Genomic DNA, 13765 nt, shown 5'->3' on the forward strand with positions numbered 1-13765 from the left:
TCGAACTAAAAAATCATCCTTCTATTTTGTTTTTGGATTATTGACTCAAATTGCACGCATGGGCTGTCGTAAATCCAGTAAACCTAACAAGGAGGATGGAGACCGTTCCCAGATTGTCTCATTAAACAAAAACCCAATTAGCACTAGTTAAATGGGCCTCTTAGGCGCTGGTGCATAATCAGAGCCCAGATTCTGTCCTTGGCCGCTGGCTGTTGGGCAGTCCCAACTGGCCTTTATTCTCGTCAACTGGCCACGTGGCACCACCCATTCACTTTCTACTGTTTCCCTCCACTTGCCTTTTTGCACCTTTTTTCGTCTTTATCAACTAGTACTTGTCAAATCCAAAAGAAAATGTTAAATTAATTATGGGAGGAGCACCAGCACCAGCACCAGCACCAGCAGAATGGGAAAGAAACCCATTAAACCCGTTTACTTGCCAGCTGCCATTTTACTTACTTTTAAGACGTTCTCCGAGTCACCGCCGTCTCTTCTGAATTTCTTCTTTCACTCATCCTCATCGTCGCCGTCGCCGTCACCATTTCATCATCTCTGCCTCTTCAACCTCTGCTCCTATTTATGCTTGATTTTCTAGAGGGAGGAATTTTTAGGTGAGGCATGAATTATGCAGTGAAGCAGAAGAGAAGTATACGGAAGCTTGATCGGAGAAACGCGATCAAGAACATCGATTATGATGCGTCGGACTCGCCTTCGACGTCGTCTTCATTCGACGAGTCATCGACCCACCGGGGACGATATCTGGACCCGCGCCAGCTGTCTGAGCGGACTAGCTTTAGAATTGAAGGAATTGAAGGCGAGTTTGATCTGATTTGTCGGTCGCTAGGGCTTTCTGGACCTGACGATTTCTCGATTCCGGTCGCCGCTTGGGAAGCTAGTAAAGTTTCTTCTCCTTCTGCCCAAATTAGGAGTTCCAGGTTCCGTGGTAATTTCGGTGATAACGATCAGTTAGCCGAGAGTTTTTCTGCTACGGTCGGTCTTAGAGATCAGCTTAAGTGCGACAGCGACTGTGCCGAATTAGCTAAAATTGATGCTATTGTTGGTAAAACAAGTAAAAAAGATGATTACGGAGATGGTAAATTGCTCTACTTGAAAGTCGCCGGAAGGGATGGTTGTGGAGATGATAATTTGTGCAATGAAGTTATTAGAGGTCTCAGGCCGCCTAAATTGGCTCCTCCGCCAGTTGTTTCAAGCAGGACTGTGGACAACACTAGTTCAACATGGGATTTATTCAGGGCTTTTGGTCCTCCGGATGATAGGGGTTTAAATGGCTCTAAGCAGAGTAAGGTGGAGAATGGGGTAGCGGATCAAAATTATGCTCAGGAGTTGGAGAGTATGAGCAATCAGGCTATTGTTTCAGAATCTTGTTCGGATTCGTCAAATGATGAAAATGACACCGATGATAATTCATTAAATTTGATGGCTGAATCTGTCTATTGTGTTTCACCAAGTGCTACATATAGGCGCAGCATCAACTCTTGGCAAAAGGGAGAATTCCTTGGGAGTGGATCTTTTGGGACTGTCTATGAAGGCTACACGGAGTAAGAGTTATTTATTATATTGATTATCTTGTGCATCATAATGAGTTAGTGAAGCTAACAGCGCAAATGATTTTACGAGCTAAGAAAAAGGTGAATATAGTTTGTTTAATATAGATAGAAGCTGGAATCATGATAGAGATCTTGGTTCTAGATACTTCCAACTGGAAATGGGAGAATGCAGAATGCATTTGGTTGGGCCTTTGATCAAAAAAATTGGTAGGACTATATTTGCGCTAACCATCCTAACTTGTAAATAGATGCCTAAGGCCCTTTGTCCTTCAGCAATCTATTTTGCCAGTTTCTCCTCAGTTTTGTGTATTAAGTGTAAATTTCTCCAAAATAACACGATTGCTGGGTATCCCTGTTTGTCTAACTGAAAGAGTGCATGTCATCTACTTTTCCATTTCTACCTGCTATCTTTGTTTCCTTTATTAATTTAAATAACCAGTGTCCATTTAATTCCTCTTCTAGAGGGGGAAAAAATTGTCTTTTGTTGAATCGAAGGAAGGATTAATTTATATCTTATGTCATCTCTTATGATGTTCCCCATCTTGCAGTGATGGGTTATTTTTTGCTGTAAAGGAGGTTTCTTTACTTGATCAAGGAAGCCAAGGGAAGCAAAGTATTTATCAACTTGAGCAGGTAGGTTAATGTAATTTTTTTCTGATCCTTTGGCAGATTTTTATTTAGTGTGAGTCAGATTTGTATGCTTCATATTGGATGACATTTTCTTTTACTGTCTTGTATAAATACTTGATTTTTTTTAACGCTTATATTTTCCATTTGTTGGTTCAGGAGATTTTGCTTTTGAGTCAATTCCAGCATGACAATATAGTCCAATATCTTGGCACTGAGAAGGTATACTTATGAGCATGTTAGTGGATTGTTATATTATCTTCTATACTACTTTCCAGGTTTAATGTGCAATGCCACTTGAATGGTAACTATATGGTTACAATTGAGTACTCATTTTAATCCCAGAGGTTGTATATGGATGAGATATGCAGTTGCCATCACAGCTGCAATCTACTGAGTGAGAACATGATTTAAAGGGTTAAACTTTACTTATAAATTAATACTGTAAATCTCTTTTTTCAGTTGATGGTGGCAGACCCTATAAATCCAGTGTTAGTTCTCATTTAATTAAAAAGTTTTGAACTTTTGAGAAGTAGCTCGTGTTTGGACGTATTTGGTGATAGAAAACTGAAAGATTTTGAAATGAAACCCTGTCACACTTGTTCATTGGGCCACATGATTTTTATGTAGCACGTGCAGATAATTACTTGTGGTTGTTATTCAGGGGGCCACTGGTTTGTATCTGACATTTTTGTATAAGGGGTTTCTTAAAAAATAAAACTATATTATCCTACTTTGGCTGGTTCCCTTTCAAGCTTTTAAGTTCATTATGGAGCGATCAGTTGATCTGTTTCAAACCTTTCTATGCTTTACGGATTTAATCACCATGGCTTTTGTTTAGATTACGTTGATATCATCAATTCTTCATGGATCTTGGAGTTTTATGGTCTTTTTGTCAAGGATATACCTGTATGTAATTAGATGCAGAAACAGGGATTTGACATTTGCACTGCTTTGGTTCGTTTTGAACATTATAATTGAGGCCCTTTAAGTTTGCTGACTTTTTTTTCTGGCAATAAATTGTAAAACATCTGGTGCGTAAAAAAAAGAATATAGCATCTGGCATAATCTTGAGATTTTTCTACTAGCGGAATTAAAGTAAAACACATGGAACTTTCTTGAGTTTCATCATATTTACAGATGTCTGACCAAACTTGTGTAAAATATATTGACGTTTTCTTACATGGTATAACTTCTAAAATATTTTTTCAAATATATACTGCAATGACCTCTCTCTATTTTAGGTACAACCCTTGAATGAATAAGTTCAAAGAAGGTTAATATAATTTGAAGAGGCACGAAGTAGATAGTGTTTTTGTTGGATGTCTGACCAAACTTGTGTAAAATACATTGACGTTTTCTTACATGGTATGACTTCTGAAAATTTTTCAAATATCTAATGCAATGGCCTCCTCTCTCTATTTTAGATACAACCCTGAATTTTGATCTAAAATAAGTTCAAAAAAGATTAATATAATTTGACGAGACATGAAGTAGATAGTGTTTTTGAAAAAAAATTATTGTTGTCTATAAGTAACTGTTTTATTAACTTCTTTTTCTCATACTAATTTGGCAGTATTTGGTTATTTTATGATGTTAACTGAGGAGAAATTTTATATTTCCAGGATGATAGTAAACTATATATCTTCTTGGAGCTTGTAACCAAAGGTTCACTTTTAAGTCTCTACCAAAAATATAATCTACGCGATTCCCAAGTCTCTGCATACACAAGGCAGATCTTGAGTGGATTAAATTATCTTCATCAGCGAAATGTGGTGCACAGGTAAGGAGATTGATTATCTTAATAACTGTATTTTCGTTTCTATTTCTTGTTGAATATGTAATTCTTTTTTTTTTGTCATAAAAATTGGTTTTCCTTTCCATGTTCCTTTAATTTTACTATTAATGGAAGTGCATAATGCAGTCAACTACCTTAGCATTGCTTGTAAAAGATGGACCATTGTTTATTCGTTATGCTGTTCATGATTTAGAACCTATTCTTAGAAATTTTAATGGGTTGTTGAGTTGATTATGTCCTAAAGTTACAAAAGGTTCTTCTTCTTTTTTTTCTTTTTAACTCCACAGTTATTTGTAGAAGTCTGAACGTAAATGAAACAGGAGGGTGTGTGAAGTATAAAAGGAAGATAGTATGATAAACACAAGCAATATTAGATAATACTTAGTTACTTTTGTTGTTGAATAGGTTCCAAGCAAATGATCAGATACTCTTTAAGTACTCGTCATAAAGTTTGAAAAATTATCTTGCCAATGAGAAAAAAAGATTCAATATTTTGCACTTCCTGGTTTAAAATACTGTTCTCGATTCACTACTGCCGCCATAATGCTATATTATATGATTTTGCTATTACCATATGACATAATAATGACGAAATTCTGAGCAAGTGATGAATTACTCTGAAGCAATTCTTGGAGTTTGAAGACTTATCTTCTTGTTGTAGTATGCCTTGAATTTTATGGTTATACATCTCCTGGAGTTAGGATCACTACTTCAACTAATTGTCACTCTGTTTTTGCATGAAGAAGCTTTAGTCTCTCAAAACTATAGTTATTTATCTGTCTTTATGACAGTCATTTGATCTGCAGTAAATTTGGAAACATTGTAATTAACCACCAAATAGGTTTTCCTGGGTCTCTTGTGAATGGCACGTTGAAATGGTTATCAGACTTCTAAGCAATGAAAAGAATTTTGAAGTCACTGGGGAAGTTATTAAATAGTAATTTGCTTTTTGGTATTCTTCTTGAGATAGAATCAGTAATGTGCAATGACACCATCAACCCTTTCATGTTGTGTGTTAAGGTATATATTTGTTAAACTGAAATTTGAAGTCTGCAACTGAACGAAATAATCCTTTAGCACCTTCCAGCACATGGTGTTAGTAGCTCTCCATCTCCGTCAGTGCCAAGGTTACTTATCACTACATAACTCATCACTAATAATAATTGGTTTTAAGCTTACACCGTAGTTGAAACATTGTTCTATGAAAAGTATATGACCTATTGATGTTCTTGGAAATACATTACAAATCTGGAATATTTCATGTTTTGATGGTTAAATATATCAAATCTCACATCCAATTTTCTCAATCTGGAGTTTTGCATTGGATTTTAATGACTCTTTTTGAGTAGTATTCATACATGATGAAGAGCAGGAAAAGATTATAAGAATTATATTAAGTTGATTCATCTTGGTGGGTTTTATGTGCACAACTTGAGGATCTTGAAATCATAATTGTCAAAACATAACTTTAAATCATTTTATTTCTAAGTCTAATGTTACTTTTTTCCCGTCTTCAGGGATATTAAATGTGCCAATATACTGGTTGATGTGAGCGGCTCTGTGAAAGTTGCAGATTTTGGGGTGGCAAAGGTTGGTATACTTGAATTCCACTTTAAAATTAAAAGAAAGGAAAAGCATTTACCTTAGGATGCATCAATAATTTTGATGTTGTGTATCTCTGCAGGCAACCAAATTGAATGACATAAAATCTTGCAAGGGGACTCCATATTGGATGGCTCCAGAGGTTTCTCTGTGTTCTCTAATGACTATTTCTTAAGATCTTTAGTTAATTTTTTTTTTTTGTTTGAAGCTCTACTAACCATTAAAATTTTACTGCATAGCTCCATAAACATTCAATAGCATAATGATGCATTTTAAGTCTGTGAAACAGTATAAGATGAATACAGACATGGTAATTAGGTAGATATTCAGAGATACAATGAAATTACTAATGAAAGGCAATTGTCAATCGGTTCGGATGTTTACATATCGGTCTTCTGATGTTTACATATCGGTCTTCTATTTCTCCAAATTCTATTCAGTTGTTTATGCTATTCATCTCAGCTGATATTTAAAACACATTTCTTGAAGGATTTGTTAGGGAACTGTGTAACAATGTTAGACCATTAAGATTTCAGTCTGACTGTTCACTGCCTAGACATATTTCAGCAACAGATTGTTGAAGCTTTTTGGCAAACGTTGTTGCGTTCATTCAGTTTTGTGTTAAATGATGAACTCATAGGAATGTCCTACAATACCTTCTGTTATGGAAGGCTCTGCTCAACTTAAGCCACTTCTTAAGTCTATTACATGGAATTGTTTTATCGCTTTCCATGTAGACAGATTGTGGTACAAATTCATGTTTGAATGACTAAATTTATTTTGTTGTGCAGAAAATGCACTATAAGCATTTCTAAGAGTCTGAATCTTTATATCTATTATCAGGTTGTCAATCGAAAAAATCACGGGTATGGACTTGCTGCTGATATATGGAGCCTTGGGTGCACAGTGTTAGAGATGTTAACTGGTCGAATTCCCTACTCACATCTAGAAGGGGTATGAGCAATATTTGTTCTTTGCTTTGATCGTTGAACGGTTGAATTGTGCTGGCTCTTATGCTTGTCAATTTGCAGCAAAATGTACAGACCCATCAAGAGTAATTTTTGAAGTTGATCATTATTATTCACTGCCAAAATGTGTAGTATGCATCATCTGTGTTTGTGACATCATTTGGTTTTGAACTTGGTTGAAATGCATAGAAGTGGTGCAATAAGATCAATCAAGTCAATTTTATAACATGTTTTAATAATTGAATATTATCTAAGCACTAATTGCATTTTTTATGTGACAAACTAGGCTAAATTGAATTTCCTTCTTTCTGCATAATACTCTTAGCTTGGAAGTTGTTACTAAGAGATTTTCCAAGGGATGCCTTCTTTCAGTTTGAAGTATGATGACAAACCACTGGAAATGCTGGATTTATGTTCTTGGTATTGTATCTGAGCTCGTAGTTTTCTGCAGCCATTTGCTTTTTCTCTGATGCTTTACTGCTCGATGCTTACACCATGAAGTTTGTTTTTTAGAGTTTCAAAAGGTGGATTTCTGGGTAATTAGCTCTGAGACCTTTTCATTCAATTTTCCTGCAAATATCAAGTATAAATTTTGTTTAAATTAATTTGCTTTGATACTGGAGTATAGACATGTTTGAGTGTTTTAAATCTGTGATAGAGATGGTATGTGAACAACATAAAGTTTCATTCAACTGCACAAAGGATGCATAAAATTTGTCATATCATTCCCTCTCCAAATTAAAAGTGTTCACCTCAAGCTTTCAGTCTTATCTGTCTTTTGATAGCATTATTCTTGTTGTTTCAAAACAGATGCAAGCATTGTTCAGAATTGGAAGGGGTGAACGTCCTCCCATACCTAATTCCTTATCAAGAGATGCTCAGGATTTTATCCTGGAATGCTTACAAGTCAATCCTGATGCCCGACCTACCGCTGCTCAACTTTTGAATCATCCATTTGTTAGAAAGCTACCATCCGCTTTCCCAAGCCCTGTATCTCCACACTATTCTGGGACAAGGCCATGATCTCTTCGGAAGCTTAACTTGCTGAGGTATCAAGGTAAAGATTCTCATCTACTATGATGTATTTGGTAGTTATTTTCTAATATAGAATCATATAATCATTTTCATGTGAACCAAGTATGAAGGATCAAGTAGTCTAGCTTCCGATCTTAGGAGAGCCTGTGGATGCACCACTTTTTATGATTCAATTGAATGTCTAGTACATGGGTGATACTTGCTTGAACATGTCACTGTAAACTTGTGGAGAATTTGTTTACAAAATCCTCAAACTCCTCCGATCTCATTGAACTTGTTCCAGGAGAAGTAACTTTTTCGTTGTCTAAGTTCCTTTCTTTTTACTTGTAATTTCTTGAAGAACAATTTTTTTCTTCTCTAAAAATTGATATTGTCAAACCAATAATGCATATGGTCACTGCTCAAGTGGGGACTTGTTCTTTTTCCATCATTTCTCATTGTCGAGGCTGAAGTAGCTTTACCAGCCTGCTGAAATACCTAATTGTAATGTGCTACTTGAGAGATTAAATAACTTGAGTGCATTAAATGAAATTGTCAGACAAAAATATGAATTACACCCATTTGAAGTAGATCAAATATTCCAAGCTCAACCTTTTTTGATGCCCTTAAATATGGTAAGCATCCAACTTTTCCCCCTTTCTCTCTTCCTGAAACAAGAGTGTCGTCGTTTTTTCCTCCAGCCTGCATCAAATCACAAGTATGAAGCCATCAAATGGTAGCTATGCTTCAAGCTATTTGTCTATGAATATGTGAACTGAATGCCTTTTTTCCCTTATCCTCTGACGGAGATGAATACTGCTCTATTTCGAAGAGATGGGATTCTTTGCGATACATTTAACTTTTCTTTAGCTTCCCTGTTCCTTCATGTACACACCCTTCTCATCATGGTCAACTTATTTTCTTTTAGTGTTTAAAAGGTGGTATTTGGCAGTTTGTTCCTTGATTTCCAAGAATAAGCGTGTGTGGAGTTTTTGCTTTACCAAAAACCCAAGAGTTTCTAGTCATCATTCTTTTCCATGAAATGGTCTTTTGTAGTCAACTTGACATGCATCTTGTACCCTGTACAGGCTAAAACAGTAAGTGAGCCAGGGTCCTCTCACCCGTCGTGGTGCCTGGCTACAAGATCTGGCAATGCTTGGAACATTATGTGAGAGCTGTCCATGAACCAGCAATTCGGTTTTTTTGTCCAATCCGATCGTCAGTCATTGCAAGCCTAAACAGAGAGTATGCGAGAGAAAGCTACAGTTACAAAGTTGAATTCTTTGGATCCAATGATTCATGCTCGATGCTTCATCGGCTTTCTTTGTAGGACGAACTGTAAATACATAGCGGTAGTCAAGTTTTTGGGAGTTGTACGCGTTCTCATCTTGTAAACGTGTAGATACGTATGTGAGGTGTATAAAGGATCCCAACTGTTTGGATAGCAAATTGTTTACATAATTTTATTTAGTTGTATCATAAACACTTTTTTTATCGCTTTTTTTTTTTACATGCATTACATCAAAAAAAAATATTACAGTATCTTTTTTTTCAAAAAAATTATCCTAAATAATCTTGTATCCGAACACATATATCTCACTTACTCCGTGAAAGAAGCGTAATAGAATTAAGAACTGTTTTGCAGTTTTTTGTCCTACAAAAGTGCCAGTTTCACTCGAATGGTTGAAAGGCGACAGCAACATAATCATTTTGTCCTTCCCTCATCACTATCTAAATAAATAACAAAGGTTCATTCAGAATCTGCTCTAACACTTTCTAAAGTTGTCATCTGTGAAACAACAGGAGCAGATAATAAAGTCCCACATAATTTAACAATCATCAATTAACAAATTTACATCAGTGGCTAGCTTTACTATTTCAATACCTGCTTGAGGAATAAAAAGAAGCTGTTTGTGGCTATTTGCGCCAACGGACTGATTGTTTGCTCTTCCAGTAGATATTGATGTTATTCATGAACCCCTTTCTGGATCTTTACAAGCCAATTTAGCTGACAAAGAAGCTTTGTGCATATCGGCTATGGCACCTACAGTTTCTAAAAGTTCATTTTTCATGTCCGCAATTTTTGATGCCATGTACTCCTTATATTTTGAAACAGAATCAATCAACAAAAAAAGTTCCCGAGCACATAATTGAACTTCTTCATCAATTTGCAGTGTTGTTTCCTGCAACTTCACCTTAGATGCCTAAAAGGATAAAACGCACGAGAGAAGAATGATATGTGAGATAAAAATACTGTAGCACTTTTTTCATGCAATGTATGTGAGATAAAGGAGTGGTTGAAAATGTGTTGATCATGCAAGCAAATAATTCACCATCCAAACAAACCCATATAAGTAGTATATCATCAAAATCATCAAACTAAAGTAAGCTCAGTCAACAAAAAATAGTATCAAATCATGAATGAAACCAAGCTCATTGGAACTCGTGTTGTCTGTCCAACACATTACCTACATATCTCTAATAGTCATTGAAAAAATAGTACACTTGAAGCGAACCATTGAAGGTGTGAAGGGATGATACATACCTTGAGAAACTGTGTCGCTTCTTTTTCAACAATTTCCAGGTTATGAGTTTCTGCTTCAAGTTCCTCTACCATCTTTGAAGCTTCAGATGCACATCTTGAAGCGTACTCCTGTGTTTCTTTCCTTATTCTATCTATATGAGCTTCAACCTGATAAATTTTAGAAAGATGAAAGACACAAAATCATTATTCTACAAGCAACCAAATAGAATAAGAGTAAATCTTGTATACCCTAACAATGTATACATGGTTAAATGAATGCCACATAAGTGAAATTTAGATTTAAAATTCAAATTCAACATATGTGGCATTCATCTAAGCATGACAGTGTATAGGAGACCAATCCATAGAATAATTGCTCAGTTCTTGATAGAATCCAAAAAAGAAAAAGAAAAAAGAGAGGGAGAGAGATGAGAAGAACAAGAATGAATGAATGAATGTTGAAACCATCCAAAAATTTCCTGACCATGAGTAAGGTAGAAACCTGGAACACACTTGACAGTGATAGAAATGAATTCGTCTCTAAGCACAGAAAGTCTATAATACACCTGCTGAAGTCATACTGCTTTCTGAAAATGCTTAAAACTCCTTTCCCTTCTGACTTTTAGCCTACTTGTGCATTTACAAATTTGCTTGTAGGCAACTGTACCGAGGTTTTTCTCAGTTTCAATATATATTGCAAGTGTTAAACTACTAGGAGTGATGAGATAAAAGAAATAAAAAGCAACCTGAGCTTACTGCCCAAATCTGTCGATTTATACCAAAACTACTAAGAAAGTCTCGTGATAGTAATCCATTACCCCGTGTAAACAAAAAGGTCATAACTCAACCAATACGCTCCGAGGGACATTCCGAAATAATTGGAACTCCTTCTACAAACCACTTTTGGCCTTCTGATTCACTACTTATTTGGCTTTAACAAATATGCATAATAAGGATCATCAACCTACGTGCGAATTATAAGTATTTTTCCTCTTCGATTTATAAGAATAAGACAATAGAGTAGTAGTAATACTTCACTTAACACACAATCTACAGAACTGCTCGTCTTTACCTCTTCTATTTCAGATTGACAAGTTGCAGCTTTATTCCTTTTAGCCTCTATTTTAGCTTCAACCTCAGCTGACTGTTGCTGAAGGCTTATCAACTCTTCTAATTTCTCCATGGAGCCTTTCTTTATGCTCTCCTCAAAAGAGGCAAGTGCAGGCTTGAGGGTTGACTTGTAATCCAACCCCAACAACTTGACAGTTGTGGATCCTTCTGCATTCAGCTGATACTGACATTCAATTCCAAGCTTTAACCTAGCAAGCATGCACATACACACCCCACCAAAGAATAACAAAAACATATAAGTTGCTGCAGTAAAATGCTGGGCATAGTCTCATTTCTATTGATTACTTAGCTCATGACTTCCATGTGACACCAATACCGGACAATAGCAATATATAAATCAACATCCATGCAGACATAAACTGAAGATTGATTGATACAATCCTGTTTCCATTAGGAAAATAAGAATGAGAATAGACAAAACCTTCGGATAGCTTGATTACACTCAATGATCTGCCCCTCAAGCTCCTGGAGTTTGTGCTCGATTTCGGAATTCAGACGCCAGCGCTTTTCCTCCCATCCATTCCTCAATATCTCAGCGTCTTTGATATCCTTCTCTACAGCCATCAACTCTTTCCTCATCCTCTCCGCATCTGAGGCATTAATCCCCTGCTCCTCAATTTTTCTCTTCAACTCCTCATTTTCCTCTTTAACCCTCTTGGTCTCCAAAACCTTAGCATTCAATTGATCCTCCTTCTCCTTCAAAACATTTTCCACGGTGACCATATGCCGATCCAAATGCTCAATCATGGCATGAAACTTCTTCACGTCCTCCTCCAACATGCTCTTCTCTTTCTCCAAGACCTCCCTCTGACTAGGCCCCGTCTTTAACGACTCCAATTTCTTAGCCGATTCACTCACATTCTCCTCCAAACCTTTCAAATCTTCCACCATTTCCTCCCTCCCACTGGTCAACTTCTTCACATATTCATCATCCAACGCTTCCACAGCCTCATCGTCCCCCTTTATAAACAACAAATAACTGTCGGTTGTATACCGGAGCATATCATTTGACTCGAAATTTGACCGAACACTTATTAGACTATCATCAAGTATATTAATCTGAACAAGCCAGTGAATTACGGCAAGTAAACTAGGCCAAGAGTGAGGCGTGCCGGGAGCACGTAGGGCAGATTTGTTCAGTTTGACAGGGCAATTTAAGGATTTCAAGACAATTTGGAGGTCGTCATCGATTTTCGAGGGGGCGAAGCCCATGCGAGAGAGGAGGAATTTTAGGGTTTCGGTGATGTCTTTAGCAGAGGGGAGAGGTGGCTTGAGGGAAATGGGGAAGGAGTGGGAGGAGAGGTAGTTGTTGATGGAGTCAATAGAAGCTGATTGGTAGGATTTGTTGGTGATAGGGGCGGCGGAGGCGCGAGGTTTCATGCCGGCAGAGGAAGAAGGGCGGCTGCTGGCGAAGCTGGCGTCGGAGTCACGGCCTGTGGAAATGAAGGCCCATGGTTCACCGGGTGTGGGGGCGACGCTGGTGGGTGTGGGTGGCGGAGGTCGTCGGTCGGATGCTAGGGAGTCGGCGGCTCGGCGGCGAGTGGAGTTTCTCATCGTCGGAGATCAGTTGCGTGAAGCGTCAGTGGTCGATTGACTTCCCGCCTGATTGTTTTTGGTAAGTTTGGGTGGGAGGGTGCTTCGAGTTTCAAATTTCGAGAAAGTTGTCAATGGTCTAGACTTGGGCTTGGGCTTGCGGTATGAGATTCATGCATAGACCTATATATGAATGACTGGTAAAAACAATTCTGAAATCCATTCCACCTGTAGGCAAGCTGGATGGACTGGATGGCTTGGGAGGAAGCCTAAGAGAGATAGGCCTCCCCCTTACTCAATTCAAAATAAAATGGAGATATTAAGGCTTTGTTTAAATATGAAATTTTTTAAAATAATATTTGTTTGCATCATAAATATATTTTTTTAATTTATTTTTTTATATTTTTAATCATTTTTTTATTTCATATACATCAGATTATAATAATTATTTTAAATAATATTTCAGATAATACTCTGTCCAAACGAACCGTAAAATTTTCTAAGAATTCCTTCTTTTTTTGAGGGAGTAACAGAAGATTATTCTCTTTTATTGTACTGCCTTTTTTTGGAGGGCAACATAAGAAGGGTTGTGCTCTACTAAAATAAACATATGAAAATAAAATGGACATATGAAAATTTTTTGAGAATTCCTTCTAGCCAACATATAAACATATTTAAATAAAATAATAGATTTTTGTGTAATAGTTTCTACTTGAGGGTTTATAGATACTCATAATTGTTGTTATAATTGAAATTGAGAGGAATTTTAACTCAATATTGATGTATCATTTTGTATTTTTTATTTATGTCATTAGGAGAAGAAAATATCAAATTTTGATATTCAAATCACTCATGAATTCGCAATCAGCAGTCAATAGTCAATGGTTCAAATTTGTCATAAAATTTACTTTTGTGAATGAAAATCCATATTTGATTTTTAATAGAAAGCGAAAGAAGTTGGCCATCATTTAAGGATGAGGATTGGGAGAAAGTTGGGTGAAGT

At 36.6% G+C, this 13765-nt stretch overlaps 2 protein-coding genes across 4 annotated transcripts; one reads left to right on the forward strand and one right to left on the reverse strand.

Annotated features, from left to right (window-relative positions):
- The first annotated feature begins 332 nt into the window (after positions 1–332).
- Positions 333–9068, forward strand: LOC113731824 (mitogen-activated protein kinase kinase kinase 1). Of its 3 annotated transcripts, none has more exons than XR_003458596.2 (9): positions 333–1556; positions 2114–2198; positions 2352–2414; positions 3818–3975; positions 5508–5580; positions 5675–5734; positions 6436–6546; positions 6886–7096; positions 7371–7396. XR_003458596.2 is itself a non-coding variant. In XM_027257282.2 (9 exons), exons 1-8 carry the CDS (start codon positions 616–618, stop codon positions 7581–7583), a joined length of 1704 nt encoding a protein of 567 aa, XP_027113083.1. In that variant the 5' UTR covers positions 336–615; the 3' UTR covers positions 7584–7617; positions 8663–9068. The 3 variants fall into 3 exon arrangements, 1 of the variants encoding a protein (XP_027113083.1); XM_027257282.2 differs by lacking the exon at positions 6886–7096 and adding an exon at positions 8663–9068 and having other exon boundaries at positions 336–1556; positions 7371–7617; XR_003458597.2 differs by lacking the exon at positions 6886–7096 and having other exon boundaries at positions 6436–6629.
- A 202-nt stretch (positions 9069–9270) lies between these two features.
- Positions 9271–13047, reverse strand: LOC113731823 (kinetochore protein NDC80 homolog). The gene is made up of 4 exons (XM_027257280.2): positions 11651–13047; positions 11171–11417; positions 10120–10266; positions 9271–9778 (listed from the first exon to the last, which is right to left on the reverse strand). Exons 1-4 carry the CDS (start codon positions 12781–12783, stop codon positions 9545–9547), a joined length of 1761 nt encoding a protein of 586 aa, XP_027113081.1. The 5' UTR covers positions 12784–13047; the 3' UTR covers positions 9271–9544.
- Positions 13048–13765: the final 718 nt, after the last annotated feature.

The sequence above is a fragment of the Coffea arabica genome, chromosome 2e (assembly GCF_036785885.1).
Source record: "Coffea arabica cultivar ET-39 chromosome 2e, Coffea Arabica ET-39 HiFi, whole genome shotgun sequence".
In the NCBI taxonomy this organism is placed as follows: domain Eukaryota; kingdom Viridiplantae; phylum Streptophyta; class Magnoliopsida; order Gentianales; family Rubiaceae; genus Coffea; species Coffea arabica.

Coding starts and splice junctions, on each gene's coding strand:
- LOC113731823 (XM_027257280.2), bottom strand. CDS start 12,783: ATGAGAAACTCCACTCGCCGCCGAGCCGCCGACTCCCTAGCATCCGAC. Junction 11,418..11,650: donor TGTAATCAAGCTATCCGAAG/GTTTTGTCTATT, acceptor CATGCTTGCTAG/GTTAAAGCTTGGAATTGAAT. Junction 10,267..11,170: donor GTCAATCTGAAATAGAAGAG/GTAAAGACGAGC, acceptor AAAATTTATCAG/GTTGAAGCTCATATAGATAG.
- LOC113731824 (XM_027257282.2), top strand. CDS start 616: ATGAATTATGCAGTGAAGCAGAAGAGAAGTATACGGAAGCTTGATCGG. Junction 2,415..3,817: donor AATATCTTGGCACTGAGAAG/GTATACTTATGA, acceptor TTATATTTCCAG/GATGATAGTAAACTATATAT. Junction 3,976..5,507: donor CAGCGAAATGTGGTGCACAG/GTAAGGAGATTG, acceptor TCCCGTCTTCAG/GGATATTAAATGTGCCAATA.